Raw genomic sequence first — 17,980 nt, 5'->3', positions numbered from 1 at the left:
CGTCACATGAATCTACATTTAAACTCTTTTTTATATATATAATTTAACTTAAACTCCTCGATTACCTATTTCACAAAATGTGAAGTTGCTCTCTGTAATAATACAATCTCTTGCAGACAAGGACATGGAGGGATTCGTCATCCAAAACATGGGCTCATCGGAGGGTACCCGCTTCCTGCTTCTCCAAACTGCGTGGCTTCACCAGAGCATGCTACAGGACAGCACTAACCAAGACTGCTTGAACGTGGCCACGGTCATCTCCCCGCCCACCAATGTCTGGCCGCCCGTACCGAGCAGCGTGGAATCCACATGCAGTGCACCGCCGCCACCACCACCGCCACCGCCACCGCCATCGGAAGCCGTCGCCAAGCAGGCCTCGGCCGCCAACAGTGACAGCGACGACGACGGCGGCGGCCGCGACAAGCCCCAGCTGCGCTGCGTGGATTGCGGGCGCATGTTCCATCACCATGAGAACCTGTACTCGCACATGAAGCTGCACACGGGCGCGCCGGGCTACCCGTGCGCGGTGTGCGGCCAGGTATACATGACCGAGGTGCAGGTGAACGCCCACGAGCGGCAGCGGCACTCGGCCGAGCGTCCGCACCGCTGCAGCGTGTGCGACCGCACGTACCCGGAGGGCGCCGCACTGCGCGCCCACATGCGGCAGCACGCGGGCGAGCGGCCGCACGTCTGCACCGTGTGCGGACGCTCCTTCACGCAGATGAGTAACCTGCGGCGGCATCACGTGGTGCACACGGGCGAGCGGCCGCACGTCTGCGCCGTGTGCGGGCGCTCGTTCGCGCTGCACGAGGACGCGGTAGTTCACGAGCGGGCGCACGCCGGGCCGCGGCCGCACGTCTGCGACGAGTGTGGCCGCGGCTTCACCTATTACTGCGAGCTCAAGATCCACATGCGCAAGCACACGGGCGAGAGGCCGCACAAGTGCGACGTCTGCGGCAAGGCATTCGCGCAGCTCAGCAACTACAAGCGCCACCGCGTCAAGTGCCAGGGGAGCAGCAGTAGCCTGCAGGCGAAGGCCGCTGACGGCAACGGAGCTCGGCCAGGCGGGCTGAAGGATCAGGAGCCCGGGGAGAATCGAATCGAGTCGTGGACACACGATCTTCAGGATGCCTATATTCAGCACAAAAAGGCTCGAATGTCCGAACATGAAGAAAGTAGGCAGCAGCATCAGAGTGAGACTCGTACAAACGAGCCCACAATAAGCCAGGTGGAATCGAACGACCCCAGGAAGAGTGAGTCGAGAGGGAACGTCCGCAAGAGGAAAAAGCCCGTTAAAAAGATCCGTCCTGAGGACTTGCCTCAGCCAAAGTGATTTTCAGAACAAACAAACCCTGGAATCGAAGTATTTTCCCCCATTTTGTAATCATAGGAAAGCTACCCTTCGTTTTTTTTGTTTTCCACTCGATGAACACCTCCAGACAGTGTCGATTGTCGACACCATTTAATGATGCTCCAACCGTATTGTGGAGCATGGTGGGGATTGGTGAAGGTTAAGAGGCACCCAAGATTTATTCCGATATCTCTCACTGCTGATGTTAGCCTTAGCTGGTATCAAACTCTGGATAGCTGGGTTCGATGGCCTCGGTAAGCAAGACCACTTTACCCCTGCCAATTAATGGGGCTTACCTTCGAAGAAGTATTCGAAGAAGTATTTTCAATTTGCGTGGAAATTTATTCCATACGATAACAAAAAAAACACAGGAATTGCTTCCCATGGAGAGAAAATAAATCTCGAAAGCAATATTACGATAACTGTGGTGATAAGTCTACTACTGAGGCTTAATTGATCTCTTAAATTGCCATGTATGGACGCTGTTCTGTTTAATTTGTGTCCTGCTTTTTTATATTGTCATCAATAACAGTTCTTGTGCCACCGCTTAACTTTAAAGAACAGAAATTACTTGCCTGAATTGTAAATGTTTTGCTTTTTAAAATGGCATTATCCAAACTTAAAAATCCCCATGCCGCTGACGTTTGAGAATGTAAATGAATAGTGGGATGATAGCAGGGGCAGCGGCTATTCCTGTAAAAAAAATCCCTGTAAAAATGTTACGTCAACGCATGCGACAGCCTTTGAGAAATATGGTGAACGTTTAGGCGTGGTCAAACTGGTGTCGGTGATACTTGCTAATATTAACGTTTTTTGGGTGAGATCGCATAAACGTGAATGTGTTGTAAACCCACCTTGTCACGTGAACAAAATATACCAGTTACAGTAAATCCACACTTCACAGTACAATTTAAGTACCGTGACGTTTTGCTGCTGATTACAGCCAGCTTCATCAGGTGATTGCCATACTTGTGAAGACATCTTCCTGTTTCCGGTCTTAATTAGAGTAAAGGCGACGTCATCACTGAGTGCCTATAAGGTGCAAAAAACCCAGGGGGTTTGTTGACATCACCTTACTCTATTTAAGACTGTAATAGTAACTAATTGGCACATTTTGTTCACGTGACAAACCTCACTAATTGGCTGCGTCGGGTGGACGTGGGTTTTTATAACACATTTACACGATCAAACCGAAAAAACTTTGAGGAATAATATTGGTTTGGAAAACCAACGTGGTGTTACATTTAATTTTGTCTTTTGTGAAAACTAACCATTATTCAGCCTCACAACAATTTAGGAATGTGTCTGTTTGTTTTCATGGGAAGTTTATAACGTGATTTTACTAAACTATGGCCAATGCTCCTTGGAATCAGCATTCTAAAAATCCACGACATCACAACCCTTGTTAGAATGGCTGATATAGAGCAACACAGCTATAATTTTACATTAAGGTGGTTGAGCCAGATGGTTGCGTCAGGAGTAGCGCGCGGAGTGGGGTATCGCTGTGATGTTGCCGCCTTCATATTTGTGAATCAGTCCATTGCGTTGGCGCCACGGTGGCGAGATGTTAAATACCTCGCCTGGTAGACAGGAGTTAGTGGGTTCGATCTCGATACCGACACCTGTATATTTTGAGTTTGCATGTCTTTCTGTCTCCCTGAGGTCGCGTGGATTTTTTTCCGGGTCCTCCGGTTTTTACCTCCGCATTTAGAATCAACGTGCATTTATAGTATTTGGCTGCAAGAAATGTGCACATGATAAGCCACTTCGTTGAGCTATCATTTGTGGCCAGGACGCTACTGAAAAAGAGCTATATAGCTCAGTGGGGCCTTACCTGATAAAATAAAAAACATTTTAATTTTTGTTATATGTTCCATGGTTCTGTTCTGGGTGACCAGAGTCGCTACACACTGCTGGAAATTTTATAATTTTCCATTTGTGCTTCAAGTATCTGCTGTGGCCCATAAGCTTTGCAGAAGATCGAAGTCGGAGGATCTTCAGCATTGGGTCTTTCACAGCCCTAAAAGATAATTTATGTTTTACAGTCTACACATGAGTGTAAATGTTTCTTGAAGTTCATTGAAATCCTTGGTTTAATAAGTATGACCACTTACACTGGAATTACCAATGTTGGCCCTCAGGCTTGTGGTTACGATTTTAACACATTGTTTTAAATATTAGAAGGACATTTGACTTTCATTTCAATTCACCGTACACAGTATTGCACAAAGGCATGCATGCACGCGTGCGTATGCACAACCAAAACTCCAAGAGACGACGGCCCTTCACTGAAATTTCCGCGGGGGTTTTGATGCATATTGGCGGGACAGTTTTTTTCTCTCTCACATTTTTGACAGTTTTGAACAAAGCCTTTGATAAATGCGCTGAGGGATTTTGCATGTTGAAGTCTGCGGAGGGAAGGCGAACCAGATCATTGGTTGAGAATAGTTTAAGGAAATGTATAATGGGGTGAAGGCAGTGGTTATGGACAAAGAGGTGTGGTTGGAAGAGTTTGAAGTTAACCGGGTTATGTCAGAGATCAGCGTTAAGACCATTGCTATTTGTCATCTCTGTTGCAATGTGTTGAGTGAGTGAGGAAACTGAAAAAAGGGTTGTTGTGGAAGCATTTTGTTTACTGATGTGGCTGTTATGGCATTTGCAAGGGGAGCTGAAAGCCAGGTGGCTGTGATGGCGCAAATGTCTTGGAGTAGGGAAAACGAATGGTCATTTCCCAGAAAGAAAGAGGCCAGCAGTCCATAAGAAAGGATGACGTTAATATTGTGGACAGAGTGATGCACATAAAGTGCAGGCCAAAGTAGTTTTAGAGTAGTTAAGTATAAAAGAGAGGAAGGATGGTGTGAGTTGGAGGTCAAGGAAAGAATTGAGACAGGATGGCACAAATCGATAGAGGTTTCAGGAACTGTATGCGACAGAGATCCCAATCAAATTTCAGCTTGTGCTGATGAAGGTCGCGGTGACATCATGTTGAGGAGGACGGTCTAGATCTCCCTTTCCCTCGCCACAGCTCTTCCTAGGGAATTTCCAGGCGTTCCCAGGCTAGCCGAGCAATATAGTCCTGCCAGCATGTCCTGGGCCGGCCCCAGGGTCTTCGCCCAGTCTACTGGGGGACATCCTTACCAGGTGCCTAAACCACCTCAACTGGCTCCTCTCGATCTGGAGGAACAGCAGATTCGACTGAGGTGCTCCCGGAATACCGAGCTCCTCAACCTAGCACAGAGTGAGCCTGGCAACCCTGAGGAGAAACCTCATTTTGGCCCCTTGTACCTTGCGATTTCATCCTTTAGGTCATTACTTAAAGCTCATGACCATAGGTGAGGGTGGGAATTTGGATCGACCTGTAAATTGAGAGCTTTGTTCAAGGACTCAGCTTCCGCTTCACTACCACGGAACGGTACAGCGCCCGCAACACTGCGGACGCCGCACCAATCCGCCGGCCGATCTCCCGCTCCAACTTACCATCACTCGCGAAAGAGACCCTGAGGTACTTAAACTCCTCCACTAAGGGCAGCTGTTCCCCCCTCACCTGGAGAGAACAATTCACCATCTCCCGGGAGTGAACCATGACCTCAGATTTGGAGGTGCTGATCCTCATCACAGCCGCTACGCACTCCGCATCAAACCGTTCAAGTGCACGCTGGAGATCAGAGAGTGGGAAGGCAAAGAGGACAACGTCATCTGTAAAAAACATCGACGCCACCTCCATGCCCCCATACTGGATACTCTCCATACCTCGGCATTGCGTTGATATCCTGTCCATGAAAATCACAAACAGGAGTGAAGACAAGATGCTCCCTTGTCGGAGTCCAACACCCACAGTGAACGACTTGATTTAAAAGCAAGAATATGGACACAGCTCTCGCTCCAGGAATAGAGGGTCCGGATAGTGCACAAAAGCAGCACCGGTACGTCATCCTCCCGCAGCACCGCCCACAAGACATTGCGAGGAACACGGTCATATGTTTTCTCCAAGTCTACAAAGCAGAGGTAGACTGGAGAAACATACTCCCATGACCCCTCATATTTGTGAAAGGGAAAAGAGGATGGTCCATTGTTCCACAACCATGACGGAATCCGTATTGTTCCTCCTGAATCTTGACCACCGCGAGGAGCCTCTTCTCCAACACTCTGGCATGGGCTTTACCTGGGACACTGAGGAGTGCAATTCTTCTGTCGTTGGAGCACACCCTTTGGTCCCCTTTTGAAAAAAATGGGAACCATGACCCTAGTTTGCCAGTACAGTGGCACTATACCCACTTTCCATGCAGCATTGAAGAGGCGTGTTAACCACGACACTCCTACACAGTCCAGCGCTTTTAACAATTCTGGGCGAATCTCGTCCACCTCAGCAGCTTTGGTGCTATGAAGGCCCTCGACCGCCACAGTGACTTCCGCAACCGTGATGGATCTGACCACAGCAGTTATTTCTTGGGCTGCATTGTGAAAGGAGGGCATGTATACCGGGTTGAGGAGCTCCTCAAAGTGTTTCTTCCACCTCTCGGCGATCTCCTTAGTTGAGGTCAATGTTACGCCACCTTTACTGAAAACAGCCTGGGCCACGTCCCATCGACCCCCCCCTAAGGCGTCAGATGTATTGCCAGAATATATTTGAGGCTGCCCAGTAGTACATTTCCATGGCCTCTCCAAACTCATTCCACACTCAGGCTTTCGCTTCAGCGACTGCTGTAGCTGTCGCCCGTCTTGGCACGCTGGTACCTCTCTATTGGGTCAGGAGACCTTTTTCCAAGAATAGCTCGGAAAGCCTCCTTCAACTCGACAGCTTCCCTCATCACTGGTGTCCTAGGGTTGCCGCCATGACAGGCACCAACTGCCTTCAGGGCACAGCTTTTCGCAGCTGCATCCACAATCGAGGTCCTGAACATTGTCCACTCGGACTCGATGTCCACGACCTCCTCTCGAGTGCAGGATACGTTTTCCCGGAGGTGGAAGTTGAAATATTTATGCACTGGGTCCTTCCACCCAAACTATTCGTTTGGGCCTTCCACGTCTAACTGATCCCCAGGTGGTGATCAGTTAACAGCTCTGCCCCTCTCTTCACTCAAGTGTCTAGAACATACGGCCTTAGGTCCAATGATACAACTATTAAGTCAATCATTGACCTACGGCACCAAGGGGCACTGGCATCAAGTACACTTATGAGCATCCTTGTGTTCGAACATGGTGTTTGTTATTGGCATTCCGTGACTAGCACAGAATTCCAATAACATCTCACCGTTCAGGTTCACATCAGGGGGGACATTCCTCCCAATCACACCTCTCCAAGTATCTCCATCATTTCCCACATGAGGATTGAAGTCACCCAGTAAGACTATGGAGCTGGTAGGCAGCACTCTGTGGAGGACTGCACCCCACCGTCTCCAAGAAGGCCGAATACTCTGAACTGCTGTTTGGTGCATAAGCACAGACAACAGTCATAGTTTTCCTTTCTGAGACCAGATGTCTCATTGAGGTGACCCTGTCATCCACTGGGACAAACTCCAACTGAACAGCACCCAGCCAGGGGCTTATGAGTATCCCCACACCCGCCCGGGGCCTCTGACCAGGGGTTACTCTGGGATAGGAGAGAGACCACCTCCGATCGAGAAGTTTGGTTCCAGTGCCAATGCTCGGTGTAGAGGTGAGATTGACTCTATCTAGTTGGTACCTTTCCATCTCCACCAGCTCTGGCTCCTGGTCAAACTGAATGGGGAAAATATATCAAGTGATACGACCCAACTCTGTTATGTGGTGCAGAGATGTGAGCACGAAGGAAGAGTTCACAAAAAGTGCTTGAAAGGATGGAGATGAGAGATGATATTGGGGATGTTGTGATTTGACAGCATGAAGGAGTTTTTAAGTCTTCACAGTGGTTACAGACATCGCAAGACGGTATGGGAGACTTCGATGGGTTTGGGCATGTGTTGAGATGTGACGAAGTGACGCTAAGGAAGAATAACAAAAGGTGCTTGAAAGGATGGAGATGATAGATGGATATTGGAGACGTGATTGGACAGCATGAAGGAGTTTTAAAGCTTCCACAGTGGTTACAGATATCACAAGACGGTATGGGAGACTTCGATGGGTTTGGGCATGTGTTGATAAGATGATGTAATTCAAAGGACTATGGAGAGAGATCCTGGTGCATAGGGTCGAAAGAGTAGAGAGAGACCGAGGGTGAAATGGAAGAATGTGGTGGAATGAGATGTAAGGATTATCGATGTGACAAGAGAAGAATCACAGCGTAGAGGTTTGTAGAGAAATAATCTGAGCACCTAATCCCGTGCAATAATGGGACATTTGTCTTTGAAGTAGAAGAAGATTGGCGGGACATGTGGCGGTGATCGCGTAAATGTATAAATGTGTCGTTAAAACCCGCCGCTACCCGGCACGGCCAACTAGTAAGGGTTGTCACGTAAACAGAACATGGCAATTCGTCAAAAAACCTCATGGATTATATTGGTCGCGAAAGCCATAAACTTTGATGGGTATTCTGGAGCATTGTTTTGCCGGCAGAATTTGTCTCAAGCCGACAAACGACGGGACTCATTTTGACTTTATTAAATCTCATCAGCTTCAGGGTTGCCTCCGATGTTGTATTGTTACCCATTGCTTTTTTTGACCAGGTGGTTTTAATGTTTGCTCACCGGGAGTGATGATATTTGTTGTGTTTTACCACGTATCTATGGAAGACCACGTTGAAGGTTGTCGTTTTCTACCCCACAATTGCAAATGTAGATATGAAAATAAAACGTTTTTTGTGAAAATGTATATATTTTAGAGAATAAAAATTGGCAAAGGAAATGCACGAAAATGAATAATGTTCAACATGTCAAATGGCACTTAATGTACAATAATAATGTACAGTGCCTTGTCAATTCACTGGTGGATGAAGACCTCCCCATGCCTTGTCAGTCATGGGGGATTTTTTTTGTAACCATATTTCAAACACACTCGCACAGTGCATCTGAACCAAGCTAACAAGGGATCTCATTGTATAAGGGGCGGTAAAGGTGTGGGGGAGTTGGGGGAGGGGGGGACTATGGCCCAGGACCGGTTCGGATAGCAATCACCACTATTGTTTGCCGTAGCCAGGAATCAATTTCAGGTCGTCGGCTCCATAGCACAATGTGGTAACTGCTGCACTATCGCTTCGCCCCGTTATACATTATAATCGTTTTTTACGGACTCTCTCTCCTTGTTGGGATATTAGGACGGGGGTGTATTGCTGTTGTTTTATTGAGACAGCTGACTAGATGAACATTTACTGTACTCTACAGTCCTCAGTCCATTCATGATGCAGTTGTCTTCTATATAGTTCATGTGGGTTGCCTTTTTTGTATGACTGAAGTCGAATAAAATTACTGCCTAAAGTGAAGTGTTTATAAATAGGTTTGTCATGTTTTGCTCTCACTAGTGAAAAGGTTGTAAGGAAGGATAGGGCAGCTATCATGTAGATCAAAGCAATCCCACTCGTGAAAAATAAATGATTATGCAAGCTAATTGTAAAACATCTATCTTGTAGACAAGTGTAATGGAGGACTCCGGAGACAATAACTGTCGAGGCACCTTCTTTATTTATATTACTCGTACTCACACTACACGACTGACTGAGCACAATGTAATGCTGACCGTCAAGCTCGACGGCGCTAACTGAATGGATATCTGGCTGACTATCCACCAGTGGCAACGTCGGGTTGTTGTTTTCCTCGCACTTTCTGTTTATAGGTGGCGTTGTGTCTCCAGTGTTGCCGCTTGTTCGAAGTGGAGAGACCAAGTGCTAGGAAAGCGCTTGCAAATGGCAACATCACCCCTCGCACTTTTGCGACGTCGGGTCGATGGCAAGGACAGCACCGACGACGAGGACGACTTCCATGGCGAGACGACCCTGATTTCCACAGACAGCCCTGAGCTCCCTCTCTCGCCCCCTTTTATGCTTCCAGCGGGGCCCGGCCCTGCCCTGGCCACGCCCCCCTTCTCGAACCTTCTAGCTGGTTCTGGGAGCTCAAAGATGGATCCCTTCCATGACCCTTGGCCCAGTTATTATCCCTTGCACCTTCCCCTGTATGCTGTCTCCCCTTGGGTGGGTACATCCACAATTGCTACTTCTCTCTGCCTAGTCGGCGCTGCTACACTACATAAGTATTGAGGCTGGGGTCTGTCCACAGATGGTTTAAGATTCGTCATTGAGAAGGAATAAAACCCCCTTAATAATACACCTAAGCAATCCGATGATTGGATTGCATTATAGACATCCAATAAATCCATCAGACGATTTCAATCTAATCAAATTTTCAGCCGAGGTCTGAAATCTCAACCAAATCTGACCTAACCAGAAACTTTTTGGATTGAATTAAAAAAGCACAAATAGAATTTGTTTTTTAAAATGCAATTCTTTAAATTGTAAGGATTACTATCAGGAGTAAATCACTACTCTTTGGTTCTTTCGGTAAAGTCACGGAGGTATAAAATCCAATCAAATATATCACGACGTTTCGATCACAACACAAGCGGTCATCCTCAGGCGGAAAAAAATATAATTCAGCAGTGGAACTGCTGAACCAGCGAGAGAGCAGTTACAACAAAGTTATATATTTGTGGCGATGGGCAAGCAAACGGTCTGAGCTGGAAAGTAATTGCATCCACGAACGTAACCACGTCAGTTGTGTTAATAGGGAAGATTAGGGAGAGAGGGATTAGGGAGGGAGATTAGCATGAATGAGCTTCCATCACCGCACAAGAGTATCATGCCCGCATATGCGCACAACAGCAGTATAAATGAGAGATTAGCACCATGAGAGTGCAATCCAAAGAACGTGAACATGAGAGTGCAATCCAAAGGGCATGTGAGCCTGAGAGGTGCAAACCAAAGGGCATGTGAGCCTGAGAGGTGCAATCCAAAGGACATGTGAGCATGAGAGTGCAATCCAAAGGGCATGTGAGCATGAGAGTGCAATCCAAAGGGCATGTGAGCATGAGAGTTAAATTCAAAGGACATGTGAGCATGTGAGTACAATCCAAAGGGCATGTGACCATGAGAGTTAAATTCAAAGGACATGTGAGCATGAGAGTGCAATCCAAAGGACATGTGAGCATGGGAGGTGCAATCCAAATGACATGTGAGCATGAGAGTGCAATCCAAAGGCCATGTGAGCATGAGAGTGCAATCCAAAGGACATGTGACAGATCTAAGAGAGAGGCATAGAGAGAGACACACACAGAGAGTCGGAAATAACAGCTGACATTGGCAGGTAGGATGGAAACATCACAGTCAGTTAAGACTTTACGTGGTTAATAACGTCCTTCCAATGATTGCTCAGTTTGTACCCATCTTCTCGGTTGCAGTTGTGTATATATATCTGGATGGCTTAATGAACAAATCTCTGAAGGTAGCTGGTAGGTTTGCAGAGTACCTCCGTCTTGGAAAAATAAATTTCGTTTGAGCCCACAGCGTTAAAACAATGATCAGCAACGGCAGAGGTATTGGTCCTACCGTGTTTCAGATCTGCCTTGTGTTCACGAACGCGGTCCGAGACATGTCGTTTCATTTCCCCAATGTAGCTGCTGCTACAACCACAACTCAGTTTGTAGACACCAAGGTATTGCATGTCTAAAATCTGTACTAGCTAAAGGGTTGAATTTCGCAGTCACCCCTAAACATATCCCAGTGGATTATATAATTGCGCAGGTCGATGTAGCCCTCAAAGGCTTGAGACACATCCCGGCAGACGTTGCTAGATCTGAAATTGCTGCTATCCTCAAAAACGCGAAGAAACCCATTAGTAACATCAGCAAGGACGATCGTTTTGAACTCTCTAAATAAAAAAAAAACAGAGATGACATTGTCATCCTCTCAGTCGACAAGGGCAATGTCACTGTCATTACGGATACAACCACTTACGACAACAAAATTCAGGACCTTCTTAATGATGGCAGCTATACCAAAATCAACAGAGATCCCACCAACCGCCTAGCCACAAAAACCAACAATATCATCACTAAATCGACTTCTCTAATCGATCAGACCAGGCAGAGCTCCCTAAAACATTTGGCTGCTACACCACCCAGATTTTATGGCCTTCCAAAAATCCACAAAGTAGGTAATCCGCTCCGTCCTATCGTCTCCACCATTAACTCACCCACCTACAAACTGGCCCGATTTCTGTCTGAGACCCTGCTTCCTTTCACGGGCAAGTCCACCTCAGCTGTACTTAACTCAGCTCACTTGGTTTCTCTAATCAAGGACATCTCATGGTCTCCAGATTTGCTTGTCAGTTTTGATGTAGTCTCTCTGTTCACCAATGTACCTGTACTTGACACCATTGCAATCATTGAAGACGTGGTCCAATAAGGACTTAATCCTGATGAACCAACTTTGGTAAGGCATTGTCTTACTAACACATACGTCACCTGGAATGGTACATTCTACAAACAAAATGACGGTAGCCCAATGGGTTCTCCCTTATCGCCAGTGGTAGCGAATGTTTTCATGGAGATGCCATCCAGACATCCACCCTACGTCCTTGCTTGTGGAAAAGATACGTAGATGACACGTTCGTCATCTGGCCACATGGCCTGCCAGCACTAAAACTAATTTCTCAACCACATCAATTCCATACACCCGTATATCAAATTCACCATGGAGGTAGAAAAGGATAGCAAGCTACCATTCCTGGATGTTTTGATCGAGAAGAGATCTGATGGCTCGTTGGGACATTCGGTATACATGAAAGCCACCCACACGGATGCCTATCTAAAGCCTGATTCCCACCACCATCCAGCCCAGAAGAATTCCCTCATCAAAACACTATACCATAATGTCCGTTGCATCTTCGACCAGCACCACTTAGCTAGTGAGTTGGAGCACGTACACCAAGCCCTCAGGATGAACGGATACTCGGACCGTACAATCCGCAAAGCTGCCTCCCCAGCCATGGGGAGACAACCTTCTGAGGATCCAACCAAAACCATCACTTTACCATTGTTTAAATGCATGCCTATACAGGTCACCATACTTCAATAGGGAGTACCATTGAACAATAACAGGTACGGCTATTTTAGTGCATACAATGGATAGGAGGTGCATAATGCACATGAATTATGTACGTTGATTACCATATTAATAACCCAACCAGCAATGGATACCCATAGTCATTTATATGCATTAATTAATTCCCCCCCACTTCACGCAAGAACTGCTCACAAGTGATGTCATCACATCTACCCCTCTATTTAAGGAATTAAACAGGATGATTTCTCCACAAATCTGGCTGTCGATTAAGCTAGTTGTAATTACTGTCGAAACGTCGTACTCAGATTGTAAATGTTGTGGCTTTGCTCTCTAACACACCGGTGTGCTGTACGAGTAACGAATGGGCCACGTTCTGTTTACATGACAAACCTTACTAATTGGCTGTGTCGGGTGGTGGCGGGTTTAACGACACGTTTTTATATTTACGCGATCTAACCCAAAAAAAAACTGCATCGTGGATGATATTGGTCGCGAAAGCCTACTACGCATGAAACAGTTTAAGCGCGGGGGTGGGATTGGAACCCAGGACGCGAAGAACGTGGCATCGATTCCGTGTGACGTACGGCGTCGATGGAGTCCTTTTGAGTAGCCAAGTTGGAAGCCGCCGACTGTGATTTATCGTGATTTACGCTGTTGATATTACTTGGTGTATGTGTATAAACCAGAGGACCGTAATTCAAGGGAACATGTTTAAAAAAAAACTATACAAACCAACCCCCGTGAAATCCACGGAAGTGGTATGCCCCGTGTTGAAACATTCCACCCTCCGGTGAAAAGAATGAAAATGGTATGACCCGGATTGCGTAATCAGTCACGAGGAGAGGGAGGCAGACGGAATCCAGAACAAGACCGGTTTGACTTGGAGCAAACAAGTATAGTTGATGCATGACCATCTCTCAAGACAATCTGTGATGTTTTGGGTCAAAGGACAGTCCCGGCCTCACGTGGATGCGTGTACAGCTCGGCCGAGAACGTAGCCGGGTGTGAGTCAGGCTCCACCCCCCCCTGTAGTATGTGTTAACTTCCTCACCCAGGTAGAGAGGAGTTCGTGGATTCGATCCCGATCCCGACCCCGACGCCTGCTGAGTATTTTGGAGTTTGCGTGTGTCTCTCTTCCTCGTGGCCGCGTGGACTTTTCTCCGGGTCATCCCGTTTTCCCCTCCACATTTAGAAACACGCTCTTCGAGTGTTTGACTGCAATACATTTGCACGTGATGATAAGGGGCCGTCCATAAATGACGTCACGCGCCTAGGGGGGGGGGGGGGTCAGACATTTGTGACGATGTGTGACGAGAGGGGGGGGGTTGAGAAATGGGACGTCACATCAAAATGCGCAACTTTAAATAAATACAGACAACACGTTCTACTTAATTAAATAGACTTTTTAATAAATGTTTTCTCCTACAACATCAGAGTGCAGCGCCACATTAAATACGCACTACAATGACAATAGTTTAAAGCGATTTGAAGCATGTTTTATTTTTGGGGGGAGGCAGAGCTTTGTGACGTCATTTGAGGGGGGGGTCTGACTTTTTGTGACGCCGTGTGACGAGGGGGGGGGGGGAATCGTCCAAAATCGCGTAACGTTATTTAGGGACGGCCTCTTACACTCACTCCCTTTACAACAGCTGCGTCTTACAAACTGAGGCGGCGCCTAGGGGCTGCTGTCAAGTGAACGTTTCTGAAGAAGTGTCAATGCCTTGCTGTGTGACGATGCTGTTAAGAGGGAGGGTTGTGTGTAAACTGAATTGTTGGGGCCTTCTAGAATTGAAGTTGTCGTGACTGCAAGGATCCATGCTCTTGGTTATTTTGGTAAAGTCACGTAGGTAAATAAAATAATAAATTCAATAAAAGATCAAAATAAATCACGACGTTTAGATTGCAAACACAATCAATCATCATCAGGTGTAAACACCACAGCAATACAAAAAAATTATACTAAAGTGGGATAGATTCCAGGAGGCTATATAAGTCAAAGAGGGGGGGAACGGAGGGAAAGATGTTATTAACCAGGTGAAAAAAATTTATTGTTCATAGTTGTCCCATCTTATTTATCGGATACCAGACTATTTTACCGAGTTAATTGCATCCCCAGCGTTTAGCAGTGCTGCTATTTCGCTTTGGGTGCCCTCATTGGTTTTGGCTGCAGTTCGTAGCTGCTGCTGCGTCGCCCACGCATCTCTAGTTCACTCGGCCTCTCGCTTCTGGCCCCGCCTACTTCCCCCTCCACCCGTCCATTTTCGCGTTCCCAGTCCCAGGCGTCCACGAGGCGCCCTCCCCCTCGCTCCCTAACCCCCCCCCTCCGTTTCCCCCCTGTTTGACTTATATAGCCTCCTGGCATCTCTCCCACTTTAGTATACATTTCTTGCTGTGGTGTTCACATCTGATGATGATTGCTTGTGTTGCAATCGAAACGTCGTGATTTAATTTTATTTATTTTTATATTTTATTTTTATGTATTATTTTCTTTACCTACGTGACTTTATCGAAAGAACCAAGAATATGTTGGGGCCTTGTTTGGCATAGAAAAAGTTGTGTTAATTGCTGTTATTGTGCTCCCGGTTTTATTGCAATTCTCATGATGCGCAAATATATGGCCTTGTGTCAAATCTCCACCCACGCGTGCGCCTCACCCATCACATGCTGCAACGCGATTGGTTATCTGGAGCGTGGTAAACAACCCTTTGTGACGTCATCTATGCCCAGCGGAGTGAAAGACGAAAGCCGATCGTTGACTGTGATGTCAACAAAACGTGGCGGACGGTGCCATATTTGCAGATGCGTTTAGATTATTTAATTGAGATGAGTTGGCTGCTCTACATTTCCACACGATAAGGCACTTCGTTGAGCTATAATTTGTGGCCAGGGCGCTTCTGAAAAAGAGCGCATAGCTTAGTGGGCTTTATCTGGTAAATAAAATAGTTTTTTTCAGATGCATGGATATCATATACCTTGTTTATGAGGTTTGCCAAGTCACTTTTTGACAACATTTTTCGTTCTCTGCTCACACATGCATAGGTGTCGGTGGAGCGCCACGGTTTTCTCGGGTTACAGTATTTGTGAGTCGATCTTAGCTTTCCAGAAAACTTTTTGTAGACACACGTGTACCTGGAATACAGAAACTGAACCAAGACAGACCGAGCATAGTTCAATTTCCAGCAGTATTTGTGAGATTCAAGCGTTTCGAGAACAATGCTTGGTGGCGCTGTTGTCGGTGTTGATTGTAAGAGGTTGCAGGGACGTAGACATCAAGCCTGTGATGGTCTTGTACATCTGAACCACGGTGCCATCGTCGGTCTGAGTGATAGCACGCTCAGCGCCGCATCGACATCATACCTGCAGGGCCGAGCAGAAGCAGTTTGCATCAAAGGGCTCCCACGAATGGCGTTCACAAGTCTCGTACATCAGCGCAGCAGACGGCTCAAGGTTTATGGACGACTGCACAAGTCGGTGGTCGAACAGACATTGATTGCTCGATGCCCTTGACTGAGGGCGGCTGTCATTCCGCCCTCATGGATCCCACCAATGTCTTGAGTGTGGTTATTGACGCGCAAAGACTGAACGTTGCAGAGCACTTCGCAGAATAAATCGCACAAGGGCACGTCGCCCGGTCGACCCAGACGTATGTTCAGGCCGCCGGTGATAACCAATCGCATTGGCTTATGTCCATCGGGGGGCTATTCATATAACCAATGCAATTACTTGCCCATACAACATTTTAATCCATATGGTAACCTAGAAACTCAGTCATCGTAAACAATGTGGTTTCCAATAGTAACCAGTGAGCGCAAACAAATGACGTCGACCGTGCAGAGCGCCCATGCTTAGCTAGGTAGGAAACCTCACAAAATGGACAATTAGTTAAAATATTGACGTTGATTAATACGTACATTTATTTCTCAGAAAACCATGTTGGGTCAGTGCAAGGGGGTTACTCGGTTACCTGCCCATACAAAATTGGTAAATTAATTCGCGGCATTTGTCCCATGTGACAACTTGATTTGCTTGGTGGTGTTGGGTGGTGGAGGGTTAAGTCTCTTAAATTGGCATTACTAGCAACGTTGTGCCACTGGCACACCACAGCAATGGAAGTAGAGTCAACGATGCAATGAATGTATGGGAACAGAAAAAAACTGGAACGGGAAATGGAAGAGAGAAGAGAGAAAGAATGGGAAATTAAGAGGGAACAAGGGGATGGAAAGGGAGTGGAGAAATGGGAATCAAAGTGACAGGGCAGACAAGGAATGGCCTTGACGCTGCTACACGAAGCGGCGTCTGTTTTTACAGGGGGCGGCAGCAAGTGGGAGGGGGCCAGAACTGGGGGCGTGGGGGAGGGTGAGCCACACATAACTCACGTGATTCACGGGACGCTTGAGGCGATTTAGATACTGCAGAGATGTAGATACATAGATGAGAGGGGAGTGATTCAGAGTGTCGGTTGGGTCACACACAAGTCGCGTGATTTATGGGAAGCTGAAGCTGAGTTAAAAGCGTAACGATAGCGTAGGGGGGCACGGGCTGCATTTCCCTCCTCCCTTGTGGCCAAAGCTACGATTTGGGCCCCCCTTGACAACCATCATGAGATACATTTTCAACAACAGTGTAAAAAAATAAAAACGCATTAAAACGCGGTTTAAATATAAATGGGCATTAAAAAAAACAATCTTTAAATTACGTCCCACGTTTTTATTTTCATTTAATTCAAATAAAATATTAGGGACCCCCCCCCCTTCCCACCTGACCGATCGCCGCGCCCCACCCCACGATTGCTTTGTCGCCGATGACCGGGCGCTCGACGATTGCTTTGTCGCCGATGACGGAGCGCTCGACGATTGCTTTGTCGCCGATGACGGAGCGCTCGACCATTGCTCTGTCGCCGATGACGGAGCGCTCGACGATTGCTTTGTCGCCGATGACGGAGCGCTCGACGATTGCTCTGTCGCCGATGACGGAGCGCTCGACGATTGTTCTGTCGCCGATGACGGAGCGCTCGACCATTGCTCTGTCGCCGATGACGGAGCGCTCGACCATTGCTCTGTCGCCGATGACGGAGCGCTCGACGATTGCTTTGTCGCCGATGACGGAGCGCTCGACGATTGCTCTGTTTTAATTTTGGAGCTTTCGTGACTGCAGGAATTATTCTTTGTTTTTTTCGGTAAAGTCACGTATAAAAATAAAATAATAAATTAAATAATAGCATACGACGTTTCGATTGCAACACAAGCAATCATCATCAGGTATAATGAAATAGCGACATAGAATATAGTTTTCTGGTTATATTCTATGTCGCTATTTCATTATACCTGATGATGATTGCTTGTGTTGCAATCGAAACGTCGTATGCTATTATTTAATTTATTATTTTATTTTTTACGTGACTTTACCAAAAAAACCAAAGAATGATTGCTCTGTTGCCGATGACGGAGCGCTCGACGATTGCTCTGTCGCCGATGACGGAGCGCTCGACGATTGCTCTGTCGCCGATGACGGAGCGCTCGACGATTGCTCTGTTTTAATTTTGGAGCTTTCGTGACTGCAGGAATTATTCTTTGTTTTTTTCGGTAAAGTCACGTATAAAAATA

At 46.9% G+C, this 17,980-nt stretch overlaps 1 protein-coding gene across 12 annotated transcripts in view; it reads left to right on the top strand.

Moving 5' to 3' along the window:
* Positions 1-8,744, top strand: part of LOC133359210 (uncharacterized) — a 67,631-nt gene extending 58,887 nt beyond the window's left edge. For all 12 annotated transcript variants that reach the window (XM_061577642.1, XM_061577643.1, XM_061577646.1 and 9 more), the window contains one exon: positions 117-8,744. In XM_061577642.1, the coding sequence (XP_061433626.1) occupies positions 117-1,333 (1,217 nt within the window). In that variant the 3' untranslated portion in view covers positions 1,334-8,744. The remainder of the gene's footprint in view (positions 1-116) is intronic.
* Positions 8,745-17,980: the final 9,236 nt, after the last annotated feature.

Source organism: Lethenteron reissneri, chromosome 64, assembly GCF_015708825.2.
Source record: "Lethenteron reissneri isolate LAM-NWPU_2019-01 chromosome 64, ASM1570882v1, whole genome shotgun sequence".
Lineage (NCBI taxonomy): Eukaryota > Metazoa > Chordata > Hyperoartia > Petromyzontiformes > Petromyzontidae > Lethenteron > Lethenteron reissneri.
This window is presented reverse-complemented; position numbering and strand designations above follow the sequence as displayed.